The following is a 21,114-nucleotide window of genomic DNA, read 5'->3' as shown; positions in this document are numbered from 1 at the left end:
GAAATGGCAGATATCAAAACTGCAGGTACCACTGGTGGTTACTGGGTGTAAAAGGAACAGGGCTGTGGATGGAGCCATCAGCAAGGTGGAAGCACACACCCAGAACTTTCCTAATCATATTTATAAGGGGCATCAAGCCATGAATGTCTTTTTCAGGGCTTTCAAAAATAAGCCTCTGATTGCCAAGGAAAGAACTGGTACACTTGTTGGAGAGGACTCGCATGTCATAATGTTCAATCTTAGCAAGAAGGCTTTTGTGACCAAAAATGTCAAAAGGTTTTAACAAGTCTAAAAATTTGTTCTTATCATAAACTATTAACTCTCCATCAGATTTAGTGTACTATAGAGACATTCATATGTTACTGTTACATTGATCTTACCCTTTGAATTCATGCTGTGACCCAGACAGTATACCATTGTAACTAAGGAGAATGTTAGATTTTTATACATAATTACTGGAGGAAATATTGATGTACTCATAATTGTCTGTGTTATATTTTACATCCTTTTGAAAAATGGAATGACTTTAGCAGTTTTCAAACATTAAAAAAGATCCAGTTTCTAAAAAAGAGATGCACAAGTGAGTCATTTCATGCCAAATAAACACAGAAAAGTGCAATTTTCAATCTGACCCTCTTCAAATTCCATAAAATATGATGTGTTCATTGCACATGACAAGAGAATTAAAAATTCCGAATGACAGAATTTTTACACAAGTGAGGCAAGAGTAATGGTCACTCGAGGTTTTAAAAATGTGTGGAAAATTTGTCAAACATTGCTGACAAAAAACGGATGTAGCTTCTGTTCTAATAAAACTAGAACAGTGAACCACATAATTTTGGAAAGGTCTTGAAACAAGATTTTCAATAATATGAAATTTTGACATATTCAAAGAATTGACACAATTGAGGTATGATCTTTGACCTTGAATACCTCAAATACATCACCTTTAGAATTGATTAAAAAAAATTATTTGCTTCTTCATGTTTCACTATACAACATATTTAAAAAAAGTTGGGATGACAATGGAATTAGGAGACTAATTAATAGGTTCAGCAATGTGTTATATTAATGAAAAATAAATTGTATTCAGACTCTGAAATATGACACAAACCTGTTTTTTGTTGAAAAGGCATTGCTATAGCAATGCACACCATGGTAACAATGTAGGTAGGCAAATATCAAGCTATCAAATTTTGGATGGCAGTGTGGCTGCTACACAGATAGCTGCTGCAAAGCGTGTTGAAATTACACAAATCTAACTTTAAGCTGGAGTTTGAGAAGATCATGTAATGCTGTAATCAATTCAGAAAAGATGGACACAACCGATTTAAGAAAAATGTATGTAATGCACAAATGTTGATGGTTTACATGATCAGTGGCAGAACGACACAGTACAAAATACATAAACAAATGTAGAAACAAACTAACTGAGCGACAAAGGCCTGTGGCTGACCAAACTAATTGAAACAAATGGAATCCACAAACCCATATAGCACCTTACATGGGTCTGATGCATCTATAGCCCCAAACATAGCTTTAGATGCATTAAATGATGGTGTTGTATCTCTTGGCAAGTCTCCAATGAAAAAGAAGATACTGGGAGAGAAAATATATGCACAGATAACGTTCAAGTAAGTGTCTGAGGTATTCTGAAGTAAATAAATACCAAGTGTGGAAGAAAATGCAGATTATGAAACAAATGTTGAATCTGAAATGATAATGCAACTGAAAGAGAAATTCAGTACCAACACCACAAGCAGTGAGAATATGCAAATCCTGACACTTCTTCCAAAAAGTTGGAGCATTCAAAGATTTTAATATAAATTTAGATTAGATTGATTTCAATGTCTCTGCAGAGTGACATTTCTTTGCTACATCACATGGCAAAGAACCTTGTGATGGTATTGCTGGTATTGTCAAGAGACTTTCTGCCCATGCCAGTCTGCAGTGCATCTACAACTCTCAGATAATGACACCCAGACAGTCGTTTGAGTAGTGCTCCAAGAACATTGTAGTGTGTCACTTTCATTATACAAGTAACAGTGGGTATGATGAAGAAGAATCTCTCCTTCAAGAGCAGTTTTCACACATTTACACAACTGCAGGCACACACAAGATTCATTATGTTAGTCTCGCTGGCCATTACAATATTGAAATGAAAGATTTCTCCAATCACAAATGAATCTTTAACTAGGAACCAATGAAACTCATTTGTTGTGTGCGTGTATGGATGTAATTGATTGCTTGGCTGTGTTTTGAAGGTTAATGAATATACCAATGAGGTTTCAATTAGCTTTCTAATCTTCATGGGCCTTCACCTTCATATGTGTACCCTGGGAAACCTGGCATCTTAACTGTGGGCAAGGACATTATTTAAAACGTTAATGTGAAAACAGCAACAGGGTAAATGTATTTCCTTTCACGAAAAGATGAACAAACAGTGTTATATGTTGTTTCCCAGTATTGAAACATAGTAAGTCTGCATGATACATTTGACATATTTTTATCTGTAACTCTTAACCTGTTTACCATGCCTGTTTGGCTGTGATGGCTGTATCATATTTTGCATAACTGAAGGTCAGACGTTATAGTGTGTGACCTTGCAAATTATACATGCTTGCTATTGGCCTGTTGACTGTAGTAAGGTATTGTGCTATGTTATAACACCACCTTTTTAACAATAAACATGTTTTTCAGTGCTTCGTGTGATGTTGTTAGAGTCTGAATACAATTTATTTTGCATTAATGCAACATATTGCTGTACATATTAAATTATACCTCCAAATCTCACTGTCACCTCAGTTTGATTTTTTATTGTGTTGTATAATGTAACATGAAGAACAAAATATATTTTTTGCATCAATCTAGAAAGTGACACACTTCACTATATTCAAGGTCAAAGGCCAAGGTCACTAACCTTAATTGTGTACATTTTCCAAATATGTCAAAATTACTTATCATTGAAAAGCTTGTTTTAGTTACCAGTTTCACGTTCTATCTTTATCATAACAGATGTTACAGCCATTTCTGCCAATAGTGTTTGTCAAATTTTCCACAAGTTGCCATTAATCTTGTTTTACTTGTGCTAAAATTCTGTAATACGATATTTTTCATTCCCATGACATGCAATGAACACACCAAATTTTATGAAATTCGAAGGAGGTCAAGTTGGCACCTGTCTTGATTTGACGTGTAATGACTTGAGTGCAGTATTGTTTAACACAATTATTCAAATACTATCAAAACCTGTTACGTGTTGTTAGGGGATCTCAATGACTGGCTAGTGCGGTTGTACTAGTTCATGTGTAGTATTCTGTTACTAATGAGAACTAGTACAGCATTGAACAGATGGTGGTATGTGTGCTGACTCATTGTAGAGATTGGGAGAAAACAGCCTCTGCTAAGTGCAATTGAGGAGCTGCTATGGAAATGGTTAAATATATAGTTGAAGACTGGCCACTGACAGCCTTCACTGGGCACTGCCCTAATATCTTGCATACTACCGAAAAAGTGCTAGTACATGGAGGCTCAGGTGTAGTTGCTTTTTCATATAGTTTGTGGTTTTATATATTTTGTATTTTCATATCTATTCTTTTTTATTTGAATATAACCTGTACATTTTATATGCATACTTAATGTTTGTGTTGTAGACTACTTATATTCAATTCATGTGATGTACTATCCTGCACACTAAACAAAATAAAGAAATAATATCACTGAATATCAGCTTTTCATATTTCTTATTGTTTTTGTTACCTAAACTCAGATGACACTATCAATAAAGATTGTCCTGGAAATGTTTCTACTTTGCATTCAGTAAATGTAAGTTTCATTTTGAATATCTGTTGTGGAAGACTTTGTACTGTTCCAGTAAAGAATGTATTAAATAAATAGGTTTGTGACTGATGAAGGTTGGCTTTCTTTATTATTGTTGTTTGTAAATTAATATGATGGGTCATCATAAAGTTTTAATTACCTTTTCTTTTTGTTTGGGGGGGGGGGGGGACTGGGGTGGTTACACAGTTAATATTTCATTATTTGCAGATTCATGTGTGCATTCCTGTCACACATCCCTGTACCATAGAACAGTAGCATTCCACTAGAGGAGCCAAAACAAAGTGGCACAGTACAGTGATAAAGCAGAGTATTGTGCTGTACTTCTTTTTCAACATCAGAGGAAATTTGTAGCTGTTTTAGGCATTTTCCAGTGATTTTTTCTTTTTTTTCTGATTTGTTTCTAAGAATTACACATATGCCTATATAGATTTGTAACAATTATGATATTAGAAAGTTCGCAAAAATTAAAGGTGGACTGATATATTGTTAAATTTCATCCACACAAAACGATGTACAGGGTGTCCCATTTATCTTGACCATCCAGATGCAAATTACAAAATGTTTTAAGTAAATGTTCTTTAGCCATCAGGGAGACATCAATCGGCATGACTGCCTTCATTGTAGCTTTGTTTTTTTACAAAGATATGAACAGTGGTATGACTTTTTAAAATGGAACCCTGTATTTTTTATTCTTTAATTAATTTCCTCTCCTAAGGACCTATTCAAAAATTTATCATGGTGTACCATTCTCTGAAACACAACGTCATTAATTACATAACACAACATTGATGATACTCCCAGAGCTTAGCGCAGGTACTCGGGTAACAGAACACATCCATGTGCTAACATTGATAGAAGACAAATGCAAACATAAGTAAAATTCACACCCATCATTCCGTCAACCATCATCAGTTGAAGAGTTGTGTGAGAAGAAAAGGTAGAAATGCTGCTCATCTATGGGGAATGTAAGTTAGCAAAACAGTAATTGCAATGCTGTTTTCTTATGTACGGGTACATTTAGAACAGTAGTTTAGTCCTTTTAAATACTGTTGTGTAGAGTAGGCATACAGTAAAGGCTGTCCTTCCTACAAAGTGCATCGACATAATTTTTCTTTTATTGTTGTTTTTGTTGAAGGTAGGCGAAATGCTACGCAGGTAGTGGGACTGTACACAGAGCGATATCCAGACAGGAACCCACCTTCCAGACATATGTTTACTCATCTTGTTGCGACGCTTCATGAAATGGGAAGTTTCAATCCATGACATTGCAATCACCACAGCACTTTCAGAGATGAAGCTGCCGAAGTTACTGTTCTCCCTTCCACTGCTTTGAATCCACATGTGAGCACACAACACATTGAACACGATATTCGAATTCTTAAAACCAGTGTATGTGTTCTTACATGTCACTGGTTCCATCCTTACCATGTACACCTACATAAAGAATTACATGGGAATTATTTCCAGAGTCATGTATGGTTCTGTCAGTGGACACAGCAGCAAATCCTCGCCAACCCAAACTTCTTCTCCAATGTCCTATTTACTGATGAATGTTCCTTCTCAAACAAAGGACAGGTAAATACGAGACACATGCATTATTGGTCCAGCAACAACCCACGATGACTTTGACAGGTGCAACATCAGTGTCAATGGAGAGTTAATATCTGGTGGGGGATGCTTGGTACTACAAATATTGGCCCTTATTTCATGAATGCTAGTCTAAATGGCACAGCATATGCCAACTTCCTCAGATGAATTCTTCCCCCTCTTCTGAATTAAGTGCCGCTAAGAACCAAAATGCTTATGTGGTAACAACACGATGAATGTCCAGCACATTATGCCTTGCACGCACATGCACATGCACTGAACTGAAGGTATCCTGCCAGATGGATTGGTCAAGGAGGAACAGTTATTTGGCCTGCTAGGTCTCCTGATTTAAATCCTCTGGACTTTTGGTTTGGGGATGCATTAAAGACGTTGTCTATCGTGAGATTCCAACAACTCCAGAGGACATGCAGGAATGTAGCATGCTTGCTTGTAATTCTCTTCAGCAGGCACCACTGGAATCAGTAAATAATTCTTTCATTCAACAAGTGCACCAGTGTATCGGTGTCCAGGGTCACCATTTTGAGTATCTTTGAATGTTTGAATGTTCTACTCCTGGGTAATAGTACAGGAGAGTCAAAGTTAGATTTGTGTTACATTTCTACTTGGTTTTCATTTGTTTTCTGACAACTCCAGCAAGTGGACGAGTTTTGATCACAGGCTCAAAGTCAATTTTGTGTTATGTAATTAATAATGAAGTGTTTCAGTGAATGGTACACTGTGATACATATCTGAATAGGTCTTTAAGAGAGGAAATGAATTACCATATAAAAATATTGGGTTCCATTTAAAAAATTCATACTATTGTTCATATCTTTGTAAATAACAAAGCTACAATGAAGGCAATCATGCCAATTGATGTCCCGCAGATGGCTAAAGAACACTTGCATGAAACATTTTGTAATTTTCATCTGGACAAACAGTTACTTAGTGTGCTATAGCTCTGAGTACTATGTAGCCATCTTATATAACTCACACACATATTAATAAAATATAGTGTCACAATGACTTAAGTTGTGGCATTGCAGTCACTTGTCACTTACACTCGTGTTAGAAAATATCATATCACAAAGATTTCAAATTTCTGTCAACAGTTTCTCACAGTCAACATTACTGGATACAAGGGTTTATTCTATGCAGCATAAGCAAGAAAATATGAAGCATAGAGCAAATATTCTGTAAAATTATTAAGAGGCAGAATGACTAGCCAATATTTACCTCTGGAGACAACCATCAATACTTCCAACAGACAAATTTAAAAATCGAAAATTGGTAAGTTTTGGAACTGTTAGTGACTTCCTTTGGAAGAAAATGAGGAAATGGGCAGTTTATTGTGACCTGTAGATTGAGAAGAACCCACTAGCTGTGAGGACAAGGGGAAACAAAGATCTATGTCTGCCCTTGTTCTCCGAACCCGGGGTCTGAGAGACTTGCCCTTCCTTCAAAAACCTACCCCACTTGCTTTCATTCACAAAAGTCAGGACTTTTTTTCCTCTCTGTACTTTTAAATGTATCTAACAGAAAACTGGAATTACACCACTTGAGATACTTGTGAATACTAACCAGTCATTCCCTCTCCTAGTAATTTTACAGTTTTCTCAAGGGAATGTTGCTTTTGATAAAAATAAGGACTCTGAAAACCAATAAGATATATGCTATCTCTCTGTATCCTGTTGTTATATCAATGCTTTCTAAACATCAAAAACATTGAAATTTGTCTTTCCTTCCTCGAGAATACAATTCAATTGAAACATTAGTTGTTTTGTGTACCTAAAATCTGAGCCATAGATATAATATACACAGTAAGTGTTGATAAACAGAGATTTTAACTGGGCAATGATTCCAAGCTTAATGACAGTTGCTATTCATACATGTGAGATATTTTCTCCAACATACTTTTTTTCTGTGACAATGTTGATTGAGCTACATGGTTTGAATTAATAACTTGTACAAATACAGCAGCAAGCCATTTTCTTTATAAAGCTTTATTTACACCACAACATGTTTTAAGCTTTTTACCATCACCATAATTTGATATAATGCATTTATATCTTCGTTAATACCATGTCTTTGTTGACTGCATTGACTAAAATTGCAGCTGCACTGCGCGAAATCAAGATTATTTTTAGGTACCTCATTTCCCAAGTTGTATATTTACACTTAACTAATTGTAGGTGCACCTACTTTTATTCTGTAGCTATAGCTCCTTGTTTCACATTTATATGTGTAGCACTTAAATTTTCAACTGCAGTGATGCACTGATGCAATCCAGAATTTGCTGTACGGCTGCCTTTGTGTGTCTTAAAATTGGTAAATACGTCTGAAGTCAAGTTAAATAAAATAGAAAGAAACTTCCGCATGGGAAAAATATATTAAAAGCAAAGATTCCAAGATTTACCAAGCGGGAAAGCGCCGGTAGACAGGCACAATAAAATAACACACAAACACACGCACACAAAATTTCGAGCTTTTGCAACTGGTTCAAAATGGTTCAAATGGCTCTGAGCACTATGGGACTTAACATCTGTGGTCATCAGTCCCCTAGAACTTAGAACTTAGAACTACTTAAACCTAACTAACCTAAGGACATCACACACATCCATGCCCGAGGCAGGATTCGAACCTGCGACCGTAGCAGTCATTTTGCAACTGGTGGCTGCTTCGTCAGGGAAGAGGGAAGGAAAAGGAAAGATGAAAGGATGTGGGTTTTAAGGGAGAGGGTAAGGAGTCATTCCAATCCCAGGAGCGGAAAGACTTACCTTAGGGGGAAAAAAGGATAGGTATATACTCATGCACACACACACACACACACACACACACACACACACACACACACACACACATATCCATCCATACATACACAGACACCAAGCCAAGTTACAATTTTCTTATACCATTCAGAAATTACTTCTGAAGTCAATTGTTTTTACAGATTTAATATTGGAAACTTAAAAGCTGATACATGCCTCTGTATCAGTGAAACAAATAATAGTTTTATATTCCTTGATTAATGTGTAACATATGTACTTCAGTGAGAAGTGGTAGTTTATTTTAAAAGTAGACTTACTTCTAAATTTATGATATAAAAGTGACTGTGTTAGCAATAACATAAATGCTTACTTAATTAGCAGAATTACAACTGCATTAATGTGACTGTTACAAAGGTAATCTACACTAGAAGAAAGGTTAAGGCGGTTAACAACTGGACATTTTTGTTGATGGTGAAATTTTAGCCAAGTAGTTAAGTAACACTCTTCACATTGAAAAGTCACAGAACCTGTGCACAGAAAAATTTCTTAAAAGAGTAAAGAGTGATGGCAGAACTGGTCTGTTATTTCACAAGTGCATATCGGATCCATGACATAATTTGTGAATTCACTGCAAGCAGGAACTGTGATAATTATTGCAGTAGCCAGCAGAAAGATTGCGGGAGGTAGACATCGACATGGCGCATCACGGGCAGTAGTTGCTGCAAGTAAAGTTCTGTCCACCAGAGGGCATATGAGAATTCGGCCGTGCCCTCTGCCGGTGGAACAACAACAACTCAGGCAGCATGGGCCGTGCCCAGTTGAGTTCACACTGGGCATGCCTAGCAGACAGTTCCTGGTCTACACTGTGTGACGGAAACATGTATCGTGTTACTACACAACTGGCGACAAGTAGGGTTGTTCTTTCACATGTTGCATCATTGTTCCAGTTTCACAGCTTATCCACGGCATGGAGGATTTAATGCGGGTTTTAGTTGAGCAGACGGAGTTCATGGCCACCATGAAACAAGTGCTATATGCTTCATGATCAGTCAGAGTGCCCCCAGCATTAAGCCGTTTGTCGCAAATGTAATAAAAAAGGCCAGATTGCTAAAGTTTGCAGCTAGGCCTCAAAAGAATCAAAGGAAGCAGGTACAGACAACATGGACATTGACATTCAGGAAGTTTCATTGGGCCAGGCTCCAGATGCATCAGCACACAAACTCTTTATCGAGGTGATTACAACTGCAAGTAGATACGGGTGCAGCAGTTTCCTGGCGTTTCCATCTAAAACTCTTCGTCCCACACAGGTCCATTACTCCCAGGTGGAAAAAGAGGCTTTGGCCATTGTCTACACTGTTACCAAGTTTCACCCTTTCTTGTATGACACAAAGTTTCAGTTAATCACTGACTATAAGCCATTAATATCGTTATTTGGCCCCGCCTCTCAGTTTCCAGATAGGGCAGCCCACAGACTGCAGTGCTGGGCATTGTTCCTCTCTAAGTACCATTATGATATTCATTTTTACCCTACTGGACAGCATGCCAACGCCAATGCTCTTTCCTATCTTCTGGTGGGCCCAGGTCCTCAGTTCGATCAGGAGGAGATTATGTGTTTTCATTTGGATGTGGCATCACGCCATGCGTTTGATGGCTTCCCGATCACTAGCTCTCGTGTCGCCAGGGAAACGGCAGCTGACCCGGTTCTTCGGCTAGTAGGTCGCCTCGCTCAGCACGGTTGGTCTTCCCAACCTCCAGGCCGGGCCTCGGACCCTCTTCATAATTATTTTGTTCTATGAGACCACCTCTCAGTCTGGAAGGAGTTCTCCTTCTGGCTACCAATGATACAGCTCCTCGTGTGGTTGTTCCTGCAAGTTTGTGAATGGAGGTCCTCACGTTATTACATGAGGGGCACTGGGGTGTTTGCCATACTAAAACCTTGGTTTGCAGACACGTGTACTGGGCCGGTATTGACAGAGAAATTGAGCACTTGGTGGCCACCTGTTCCTAATGTGTGAGACAACAGGCGTCTCCCAGGTCAGCGTTCTCTTCATGGCCACCTGCAACCCAGGCATGGGCCCGTTTCTCAATGGCTTTTGGCTCATTGTCATTGATTCTTATGCCCAACTCCCACATGTGGTTCGCTGCCCCTCAGCCACTTCAGAAGTTGCAATCCAGGCACTAGTGAAAATCTTTTCTGTGGAAGGTCTTCCAGTCGCCCTGCTATCGGACAATGAACCTCAGTTTATTTCGCAGACCTTCCAGGATTTTTGTAGGCACTTTGTTATTTGGCACATTTGCTCTCCCCCCTTTCTTCCACAGTTGAATGTGGAAGCCAAGTGCATGGTGCGCATATTTAAGATCCAGATGAAAAAGTATGTGCACGAATTTCCTGCGGAGAGGCGTTGATGTTTTTCCTGATGGCATACTTGACCACACCAATGGGAGAACGCAGTCCCACAGAGCTGCTCCACGGGTGCCAGCCTAGGACTCTGCTGCACCTCCTCTGGCCTGGTCCTCGCCAGTCTTCACAAAACAGGGTACTCAGCTTTCCACCGGGTATGTCGGTCTGGGCACGTGGGTTTGGTCACAAACCACATTGGATACCGGCCACAATGGCTGCCGGCTCTGTACCTTGCAGGCGGGGGACCAGGAGGTACGTTGTCACCAAAATCAGCTACGTCGACTTTTGGGCACCCTCCCTCCTACCCCTCGGGCGCCAACTTCCCCATTGCCAGCACCCGTGTTGTTTTCTCAGGGGATGCTACCTCCCACCTGTAACTCTGCCACACTGCGATGGTTCTCAGCCTTGGCGGCCTCCAGTAGCTCCAGCAATGGCATCGCCATCATTCGAGATGCCCCGGCGAGAGTAGGCCCCCCTCGCAGCCCCAGATTCTCAGAAGGCTGGTTCACATGTGGTCGTCCCTTCCCCATCGTCTTTGCCCCTTCCGAGGTAGACCAGGATCTGGAGTTTGATGGCTTGTCGTCCATTCTGTCCCAGGCTCCAGTGGTGGGATGACTTCCAACCGTATTCGAAGGTTCCGGCTCGATGTTTGGCAGATCCCCCCGACTCCAGCCTTCCAATGGACATGGAGGTCATTACTACTGCACGCCGCTCCACCTTCCGACACTGTGGATCACAGTGGCTTTGCCCCCTGAAGGAGAAGGAGAGCAGTAGCCACCAGAAAGATCGCGGGAGGCGCACATTGGCATGGCGCATCACGGACAGTAGTTGCCGCAAGTAAAGTTCCGTCCAGCAGAGAGCACACGAGAATTCGGCTGTGCCCTTTGCCAGCAGAACAACAACAACTCAGGCAACAAGGGCTGTGCCCAGTTGAGTTTACATCGGGCATGCCTAACAGACAGTTCCCGGTCTACACTATGTGAAGTGCGACGGAAACGTGAATCGTCTTACTACAATTATGAAGAGAAAAATTATGTACAGAACAGTGGGTGTTTGCTTTACAGATGTGGTGGAAATTTCATCAAAATTATGAAGATGTAAAACAATCCTTCATTGAAAAGTTCTCGCATACACAGTAATCATGCAGTCATGTTAACAGCAAATTAAATCAAAGGTTCATTGTTACAGGTTCTATAGCTGACTTACCATGCAGTGGCTGCTTGTTGCACAGGCATTCATTCAATCATTCAAGAAATCTGCAAGAATAGCTCCTACGGGACTATAATTTTCTGACAGAGATTTAAGTAGAAGGTTAAAACATTACACCTGAAGCCTTATAAGTCTACATTATCACACACCCTAAACATGAATGATACTGATCAAAGACGTGAATTCCTTAAGTAGAATGCAGGCCACAGTGAAAGTGATTCTAACTTTAAAAAAAAAATAAAAATCCTTTGGTCTGATGAAGTGAATGTAGCAAAATAGTGATATGCCCTTATTTTTTTGATGTGTCATGAAATGTTAAGTGAAGCTATTACTGAATTATGGAATACCCCTGTATCTGAAGCTGTGTGAAACAACTTCATTTTGCAGCAAGACAGTTCTCCACAATACTATGGATTACACATCTGTGCACTTTTGGTTGATGATTTTCAAGAGGGAAAAGGAATATGGGGTAAAACTGAATAGCTTCCAACATCACCAGAGCTAACATGATTTGATTTTTCAACGTAAGGGTTTTGAAAGACAATATTTTCACTACAAAACCATTAAACTTAAAGCACTTAAGGGATTTCACTGAAAAATAATTTGGAAACGGTTTTGGTAATAATGGGGATTTATGTGACAATATATGTAAATCAGTGTTTAAACAATGTGTTAAGTGTCTATAAAACAATGGACAACACTTTCAATAATTATGGTACAGCAAACAACTCAGTATAAAACACTGAAACCACAAAAAATTGCATTGCATTTTGGGCTAACTGACATTTTTTGCACCTTGCTTACATGGGGAATATGGTTAGAAAAAATATCAAAAATTTTTTGACCAATTTACTTCATATTTTTACACAATATTCTAATAAACATTCAGGTGGGACCACCAAAAAGAAGTCTATGTTGTGTCTTGAAAATTCGTTGTTTTTCTCATATTCAGTTTTAATTATGATAGCAGGTCCTTTGAATCATTACTCGAACTGTTTCTCCGATATATACTGTTCCTCCATGTATATAATTCTAAGCAAATATTGTATATATTAACGATATTTGTTTTATTTCTCACAATCAGTTTTAACTACAACAGGAGGGCATTCAAACCATTAGAAAAATTGTTTCTCCCTTATATATTGTTTCTTCGTGTACAGAACTTTAAACAAAAATTCTATACAAAACAATGTGCTGCTTTTACTTTCTTCCTCATAAGTGGCTTTAACAGAAAACCTGAGTATTATGAAATATAATGTAATTGGATAGATAAAAAACATACTCAGCAACCAGCAGCAGAACACATACATAAAAGAAGGTTATAATTAGGCAAGCACCTCCTTCAGGCAAAAGGATGAATGTCAATCAATTCCAATTTGAATGCCGTACCATGAGCCATCTTTATAGTTACAGCAAATGAAACCTTTATTTGCTTAAATTGCATAGTTATATAACTTGGTATCATTCATATACAAAGTATGAGAGAGACCTGTCCAACTAGTGGATCTGTGGGGATAGCAGTTTCAATAACATTATTCGGCATAGTTTTAATCTGCAAATGGACAGCATTAAAAATTTTGTATGATTCATATTGCATAGTGTTAATCTAATCATAAGCCAAAAAGCCACAGTTATAACTTTCCTAATATTCAATGAAAACAATTACTTAATGAAAATATAATGTAATTGGATAGATAGACTGACTGGACAGAAAGACTGATTGTTGGGTACTGCACCAGATGATATTTGAAAACCTAAGATCCTGTGCAGTCCCCGACAATCAGTCTTTCCTTCTCATCCCATCCGATAAGTCCGCCCTGACCCATGGTTCTGTGTCACATTTCCGAAATCTATCCCTGCTCCTAGAACTCTCCAGCCCTTTCCCTTCACCCCTCTTCCTTCCCCTTCAACACTTCTGTCTGAAGAAGGAGCCACTGGCTCTGAAAGCTTGCCTTATTATAATATTTTGTGTGTGTGTGTGTTCTACCACTGCTTGGTGAGTAGGCTTTTCATCTACCCAGTTACATTATATTCTCATATACTGATTGTTTTCATTCAATATTAGGAAACTTGCAACTATGGCTTTTCAGCTTATGATTAGAATAATACTACGCAATATAAATCATACAAAATTTTTAATGCCATCCATTTGCAGATTAAAACTATGCAAAATAAAGTCACTGAAACTACTATCCCCAAAGATTCACAAGCTGGAGAGGTCTCTCTCATACCTCATACATATACCAATGCTCTCAAGTGATTTAACCATTCAATTTAAGCAAATAAAGGTTTCATTTGCAGTAACTATAAAGATGGCTCACAGTACGGCATTCAAATACTTTGAAATTGATTGCCATTAAGAATGTTTTTACATGGCCAATTGTATTGGTGCATTTATTGGTAGTTTAGAAAACCAGTTCGTACTCTTTACCACACACTATTCCAAAAACAACAAATGTTGTACATTCTGAAGCTTTGTAATAGCATTATTTACAAAAAAGGATTCTTTTTCGTTCACATTCTATACAATTAATTGTACTATTGAGTACCGTGCCTTCAAAGTGGCTGAAGTCACAACTAGCAGGGATTTACTCATTGACACAATTGCCAAGGATACCTCAGATTGGGATATATATCATATTTGCATAGATATTAAGCAATTCTGAATCAATGCTGGATTCACTACTACAGTACATTTCTTCTTAAAAGTATGTTGTTTTACTTTTTATATGTACAATATGACATATTACTTTTGTAACATTCATGCTAATTTTAGTTATCATTTTGTTGATGCCAGATATTCACTACACCACTAGATAGTTAATTACTGGCACAGTCATTGTTATAGCATTAATCTGGAAAAGAAATTCCAGCTGGGGGAAAAAACCCTAGCACACCTCCTTACAATATACACATTGTATGTTACACTAGGATATATGACATTATTCATTTTTTCAGTGACATTGAGGCAAGTATTAATTTTTAAGGTTGGTCGGGTAGTATGGAACCTTGTCATAATCAATATAAAGCCTATTGACATAATTCACTTTTTTAAGGTATAAGAAAATTGTAGCTTGATTCTGGGTGTATTTGCTGATGTAAATAAACACATAAGTTGGGCACACGGTGAATGTGATGCTGATTCAGTGAAGTTACAGAATAAAAGTAAGTGCATCTAAGTACTAATTAAAATAAAATACATCTTGGGAAATGTGGTAGCTAAAGAAATTCATACATTGCACATGTCAGCTGAAGCATTTAAGATGTAGCTAACAAAAATATGGCACTGATGAAAATATGTACTAAACCAACTGAAGATGGGTGAAAACCCAAAACATGTCTCAGCACAAATAAGGCTACATTAAAAAAATCAGTGGATGCTGTATAATTTCAAGTAGCAATTTTCTTCATTATAACTGCAGTAAGCACTTACAGAATGATTTTTTATTGCCAATATTGTGAGTTACTTATAACACCAGATTAACAAAATGTAATTAACTTTTTATACCAAAAGGAAATTCTCTGTGCTCCAATAAGATGTCTCTCCTACCTGATAAGTTCAAATATTTCTGGCTTCTCTCGTTCTCTCTGCTTCATACGTTCTTTCATGGCAGTGATGATACTATTTGCTTTGTCTTCAGCTCCATGTTTTGAACTCTTCTCAGCAGCCCCTGTGTAATAATAAGAAAGGTTAATATTTATTCAGATAAATTTGCTTGTGAAAAAATGCTAATACACATTAATTTTATGTATTTAGCAATCCGTAAATATACAACTTACTTACTCTTTTGTTTGCATAAAATAACTTTGAAATTGGTAAAGGAGCTAGTCAAATGTTGTGAAGCAGTCATTATTGAATAATTTTCATCCTGTATATGTTTGTTTTGTTACCACATCTACATGAGACCACAGTATGTTTCACATACTGCACACCATCCAACCAAACAAAAGACAAAATATATGGGATAACTAGAACATTTTTGCTAAGGAGAAGATACAAATGTAAAAACAAATTACTTGCATAGCTAAAAATATGTATATAGTATTTCCAGTAAAAATTATTATTTTATTATTATGTCAAACTTACAAGATATGAGACTTAAGCAAAACCATACAAAACCTGAAATAATAGAAAATAATAAAACTGAACACACAAACATAAAAGAATCAATAATTATTTTTCAGCACAAACTTAAAAATGTCTAGATTCATGGATTACAAAACTTTTCATTAGTCAAATAACATAACTGAGAAATTCAAAAAAAGAAGTGGATACATTCACAGTCTTCTCTTACCTATATTGTGTATGTTTTAGCAGTGATATGTTTGAAATATATGGTAATGGCAGGTTATATCAGGCAAGTTTTGTAATGGTGTCTAGCACAAGGTAAATGTCATTGGAAGGGGCAAATGACTTGGGCCTCATGGACGAAAGAGGCATACTATGTTAGCTGGTTTGACAATATAAGTTATTCTGGGAAGAAGTGGAGGAAGATTTTACATGTCAGCCTCATTTATATGATGTGACCAAAGGACAAAAGAAATTTTATGGGTTTTATTTTATCACTGATGATAAGGTCATTTTCAGAGGAACCGTCATGGCATTTGTCTTAAGCATTTTAGGGAAATGGCCTGACTAAAGTAAATGAAACTATTGGCTTAGTACCTTATTAATACATTTTAGTTCTGTGCAGTATAGTGGCATCACAGGAATACTTTTCTCTTGTTTCAATGACAAATTGTCATGGCTAATAATTTATAATATACAAGCTATTGAGACAAACAGAGACTGGATTCCCCTGCTTTAGGAAATGACTGTTCCAAGAAGCAAAGCGAATACTATAACAGTAATGATCACAGAAAGGTCCTGAGATGTTGGCACAGCAAGTACACTTCTAGCTATGGGTTTGACTTCAGTCCACCACCAGTAATGGAGGATGAATCTTTGACAATGCTGATGAAACATCAGAGAAACCATTTAACAACTGTCAACTGAATATTCTGACATGAATGCAACAGGCAAAAAATCAAGAATTGGTTGTGAGAGCCTCAAATAACTTTATGAAAGTAGAAATGCTAACTTTACTTTCAAATATTCCTTTACAAAATAATACCAAGAAACATTGCCCCAGGTTAATTCTCACACCATTGAAAAATGAGTGATGCAGATATTAGCAGAAAAAAATCAGAACCAAAGATTTTGAGAAATTGTATGATAACGTTTACTGTGGTTGAGGCAAAACTATTGTATTCACACTTTTCAAGTGCTCAGAAATCCATTAAAATACAGTTTTAGGATGCATAAATTTAAAAAAAACTGCTGTCACAGTACCAGAAGCGTTTTTTTTTTTTTTTTTTTTTTTTTTTTTTTTTCAGATTAAACACTGGATATTAGTATCAGTGGCATTAAGAATCAGTTAAAAGAAAATCTGAATTTTAGGAGGAATAATATGAGTCATAATAACCAGTCAAAGCCTTATGAATCCAATCTTGCCTGAGTCCACCGACATAGCAGGAATGTAAATAGAGGGATTGCTGATGAGGACCATTAATGTCCAACCTTGGTCCGGTAACTATGCAGGAATTTGTGCCCAGCAACAGCTGTGGAACAGGGGTTAATGCAGTTCCAACGTTTGGAAATCATCCCGTGGTTGCTACCCATGAGGAACAGGACGGGGCCCAGGTCGTCAAAATACATTGAGAGGGTAAGAGGGTACAGGTTTCCTTTATGCATAAAGTACCTACCAAGGAGTGGCTACTGCTGGAGGAAGCAGACAAAATAACTACACCACCACAACCTATTATAACAGGAGACATAGAAAACCACAAAGTAGACATATTCATCAATTTTGGTAGTGAAGTATCACTTATTTCTAAGGAATACTTTCATACATTAAAAACTAAAAGTAATTTACCTGTTTTACCAGTAACTGGGGTATACATAGTTGGTATAACTGGAAATAAGATAAAGGTTGTTCAATATGAAACCTTCGCACACTGCCATATAGGTGATATGACGTTTCAACAACTAGTAGTGGAAGACATAAATAGAGAATATTGTTTGATTTAGACTGGTTAACTGATTACAATGTTATACTAAATTTTGACAAGAACTGTATTTATGTGGGGGAACCCAAGAATAAACATTGCATTAAGTTTGTGACAGACAGCAATATGTATAATCAAACAACTGAACACCAAAGATTACAATTAACTGCGTCAGCTCAGTTGCCTCCTGAGATAGAGTTAACTAATACTGCATGTCCACAAGACGACTTTCACAAAAAGGTTAGTGAATCTGAGGTGTTAAAATATTGAACAGCAAACGGATTTAGTGAGAATTTTGTCTAAATACCATTCAGTATTTCCAGAGAATCTGGGTACCGTTGGCGATAATGTTTCCAAATTTAAGATTAGGGATGAGACTCTGTTTTTTTTGCAAACCATAACCTATACCTATAAGTCTTAAAGAAGCAGTTAGGAAGGAGATTAATAAAATGATTGATCAAGATATAATAGAAAGAAGTATGAGTGTCTATAATAAACCCTTAGTAGTAGTGATAAAAGCTATAGGTGAAGTGAGACTGGTGCTAGATGCACACACTCTCAACCGTCATATTGACACTGAAAGAGATCGTCTGGTTAATATAGATGAATTATTAACTAAATTTAAAGATACCCAGTATTTTAGCTCTGTTGATCTGATGGCTAGGTACTAGCAAATCCCGTTACATCCCGATTCAAAATAGTAAACTGCTTTTTTGTTCGATGGAAAATCTCACCACTTTCATATACTACCTTTTGGACCAAATATATCAGTATCGGTATTTATAAGAGCACTTGATAAGGCTATTGGATGAGAGTTATTGAAAGAACTAGTTATTTATGTGGATGACATCTTGATTATTTCACCTACTTGGGAAGAATATTGTAGGACATTGAAATAAACTTTGGACCAATTTAAGGAAAAGGGTATCACCCTAAAGTTAAGCAAATCTCACTTTGCGAGGCAGGAATTAAAGTTTTTAGGACACATTGTAGGAGTAAAAGGCATTAAACCAGACCCAGAGAGAATTGAGGCTATTAAAAACTGTCCATCTCCTCAAGCTTAAGCTAAAGGAACAAGGGGGAAATCAAGTGTATATCCACCTCTGTTCATAGCTTTAGTAGTACAAAGTAATATGAATGGATATAAAAAGAAATAGATATTAAGACAGAGGTATCAAGTCAAATAAGTTTCTGATGAATAATAGGATTGTGCAGACCGAATAGCCCGAAGAAAAGAAATAAAGTTACAACCATTGACAAAACAAATTTAGTTATTAAGGCTATATAAGTGAGCTGTAAGCAACAAGCAAAGAATTTAAGCAAGTAGGCTGAAGGACTCAGGAGGAGGAAAAGAGAGGTAGATAGAAATTTTACCTGGAAATTTTAAATAAAATTGTGTGCAGAGGAATACGAAAGAGGCAAGACCATGAATCATTGTTAGAGAAGACAGGGAGGTCGCATCCGCTACAGATGAAATGAGAGAAAGAGAGGCGCGTAGGCAGACCCAGAGGAGGCTGACCTACACTGAGCGAGCAGGAGCACCAAAAAGGAATTGACCGGTACCATAGTTTAGTATAAATGGAAGGGGCATACCTACCCAAGGATGAGGAAGAAGATGTTTTCATAGTGTCAACCCTTACGTAGACTGGAACCCAAAGGGAAAGGGTGGTATAGTGACCTGAGATTGTAGTGGAAAGTTTCACCTGGTAAATTTAGGGATTTATTTTGGCTCAATCCTGGAAGCAAGAGTAGATAAATCTATTGGAAATAGCTAATACTAGTTGTACTATTAGTTTATAATACTACTATGTCTATGAAAGATATTACCAACAGCTTAATGAAATAATGCAGATGGAAGAGAGTTTTTGTACCTAATGTTTTTATGTAGTACAAAGTAACAAGATAAGTATTAGGGAAAAAAATTAAAATATATGTTGTGTGGAAAATAACAAGTGTTCAAGCTAAGGGGAGAGATATGTAGTGCCCCCAGAATTTTACGAAAGTCTGGAGACACTCGTATTCCAGCCATTTCGAACACACATTATTTTAATGCAGGGCATAAGGATGAGCGAAGAGTAATGTAGCATTGTATTGTTAAAAAAGAAATGGAGAGACTCGAAATAGTGACTGTTTATTAGACATTGAACTGCTGTTGAGAGTACGTGGACTGGACGTGGATAGTCAGCCATGATAAAAGCTTATGTATTAAATGTGTTCAAAAATGTGTAATTAACTGATTCTGGGTGTCCGGTAATGTGTGGACTTACGTCATAAAGCTTAGTAGTTTTTTTGTACAAAGTGGAAATAAATATGTTCTGGTGCATTGAATGATATTCCAAGAGAGAGAGTGAAAATTTCCCTTTCCTAGCAGTGAAATCTTCGGAGAAGCATCCGGTGCTAGCAGAAGACATCAGCGCTGCAAGAAAGCAGAACCAGAATTCTTCAACAAGTAAGTCCATGAAAACATTTAAGCTGTATAGAGAGAGAGCTTAACATTACACCTGCCCACCGCACTATGCTGAAATGAAATGAAATGTCGTATGGCTAAGGCCTCCCATCAGGTAGACTGGTCGCCTCGTGCAAGTCTTTTGAGTTGATGTCACTTCAGCAACTCACATGTTGATGGGGATGAGATGATGATAATGATGATGATGATGATGGTGGTGGTGGTGGTGATGGTGACAACACAACACCCAGTCCCTGAGCAGAGAAAATCTCCGACCCAGCCGGGAATCAAACCTGGGCCCCCTGGCACAGCATTCCGTTGTGCTGACCACTCAGCTATCGGGCTGGACTGTGCTAGCCTGTAACTATAATTTCTGATCACTTACCCAGTGATATAAAATGTCTGACAGGTAGCAAAGCAAAAGCTGAAAACAAACTGAAAAAGTTTCTGCTTGACCACTCCTTCTTTCCCTTAGAATATTTTCTTCTGCTGTAATGTGGTGGACAAGAATAACTAACTCACACCTGCGTATTTTCTTTAAAAAAACTTACAAACATTCAGCATGAAGCCATACTTGCAACATACTTTGTGGTGTGTGAATGTAAAATAACACGTTTTACATCATTATGATTTATCATGCAAATGACCCATGGTACACGAAACTTAAAAATAAATAAGTAATAATCTAACTGAAATCTACAGGATGAAGTAATTTGGTTTATGCAGTATTTCTTGACTTCTGAAAGGTGGTAATGCATCAGTACTTATTACTGAGAGTATAATCATACAACATGTAAAAAAAAGTCTGACTGCAT

At 37.5% G+C, this 21,114-nt stretch overlaps 1 protein-coding gene across 1 annotated transcript in view; it reads right to left on the bottom strand.

The window, feature by feature from the left end:
* The window catches only part of LOC126305264 (protein unc-13 homolog C-like), a 1,060,877-nt gene that overhangs the window by 376,863 nt on the left and 662,900 nt on the right, over positions 1 to 21,114 (bottom strand). Inside the window, exon 12 of the mRNA XM_049992034.1 lies at positions 15,356 to 15,476. Within this exon, the coding sequence (XP_049847991.1) occupies positions 15,356 to 15,476 (121 nt within the window). The remainder of the gene's footprint in view (positions 1 to 15,355; positions 15,477 to 21,114) is intronic.

Source organism: Schistocerca gregaria, unplaced genomic scaffold, assembly GCF_023897955.1.
Source record: "Schistocerca gregaria isolate iqSchGreg1 unplaced genomic scaffold, iqSchGreg1.2 ptg000304l, whole genome shotgun sequence".
In the NCBI taxonomy this organism is placed as follows: domain Eukaryota; kingdom Metazoa; phylum Arthropoda; class Insecta; order Orthoptera; family Acrididae; genus Schistocerca; species Schistocerca gregaria.
This window is presented reverse-complemented; position numbering and strand designations above follow the sequence as displayed.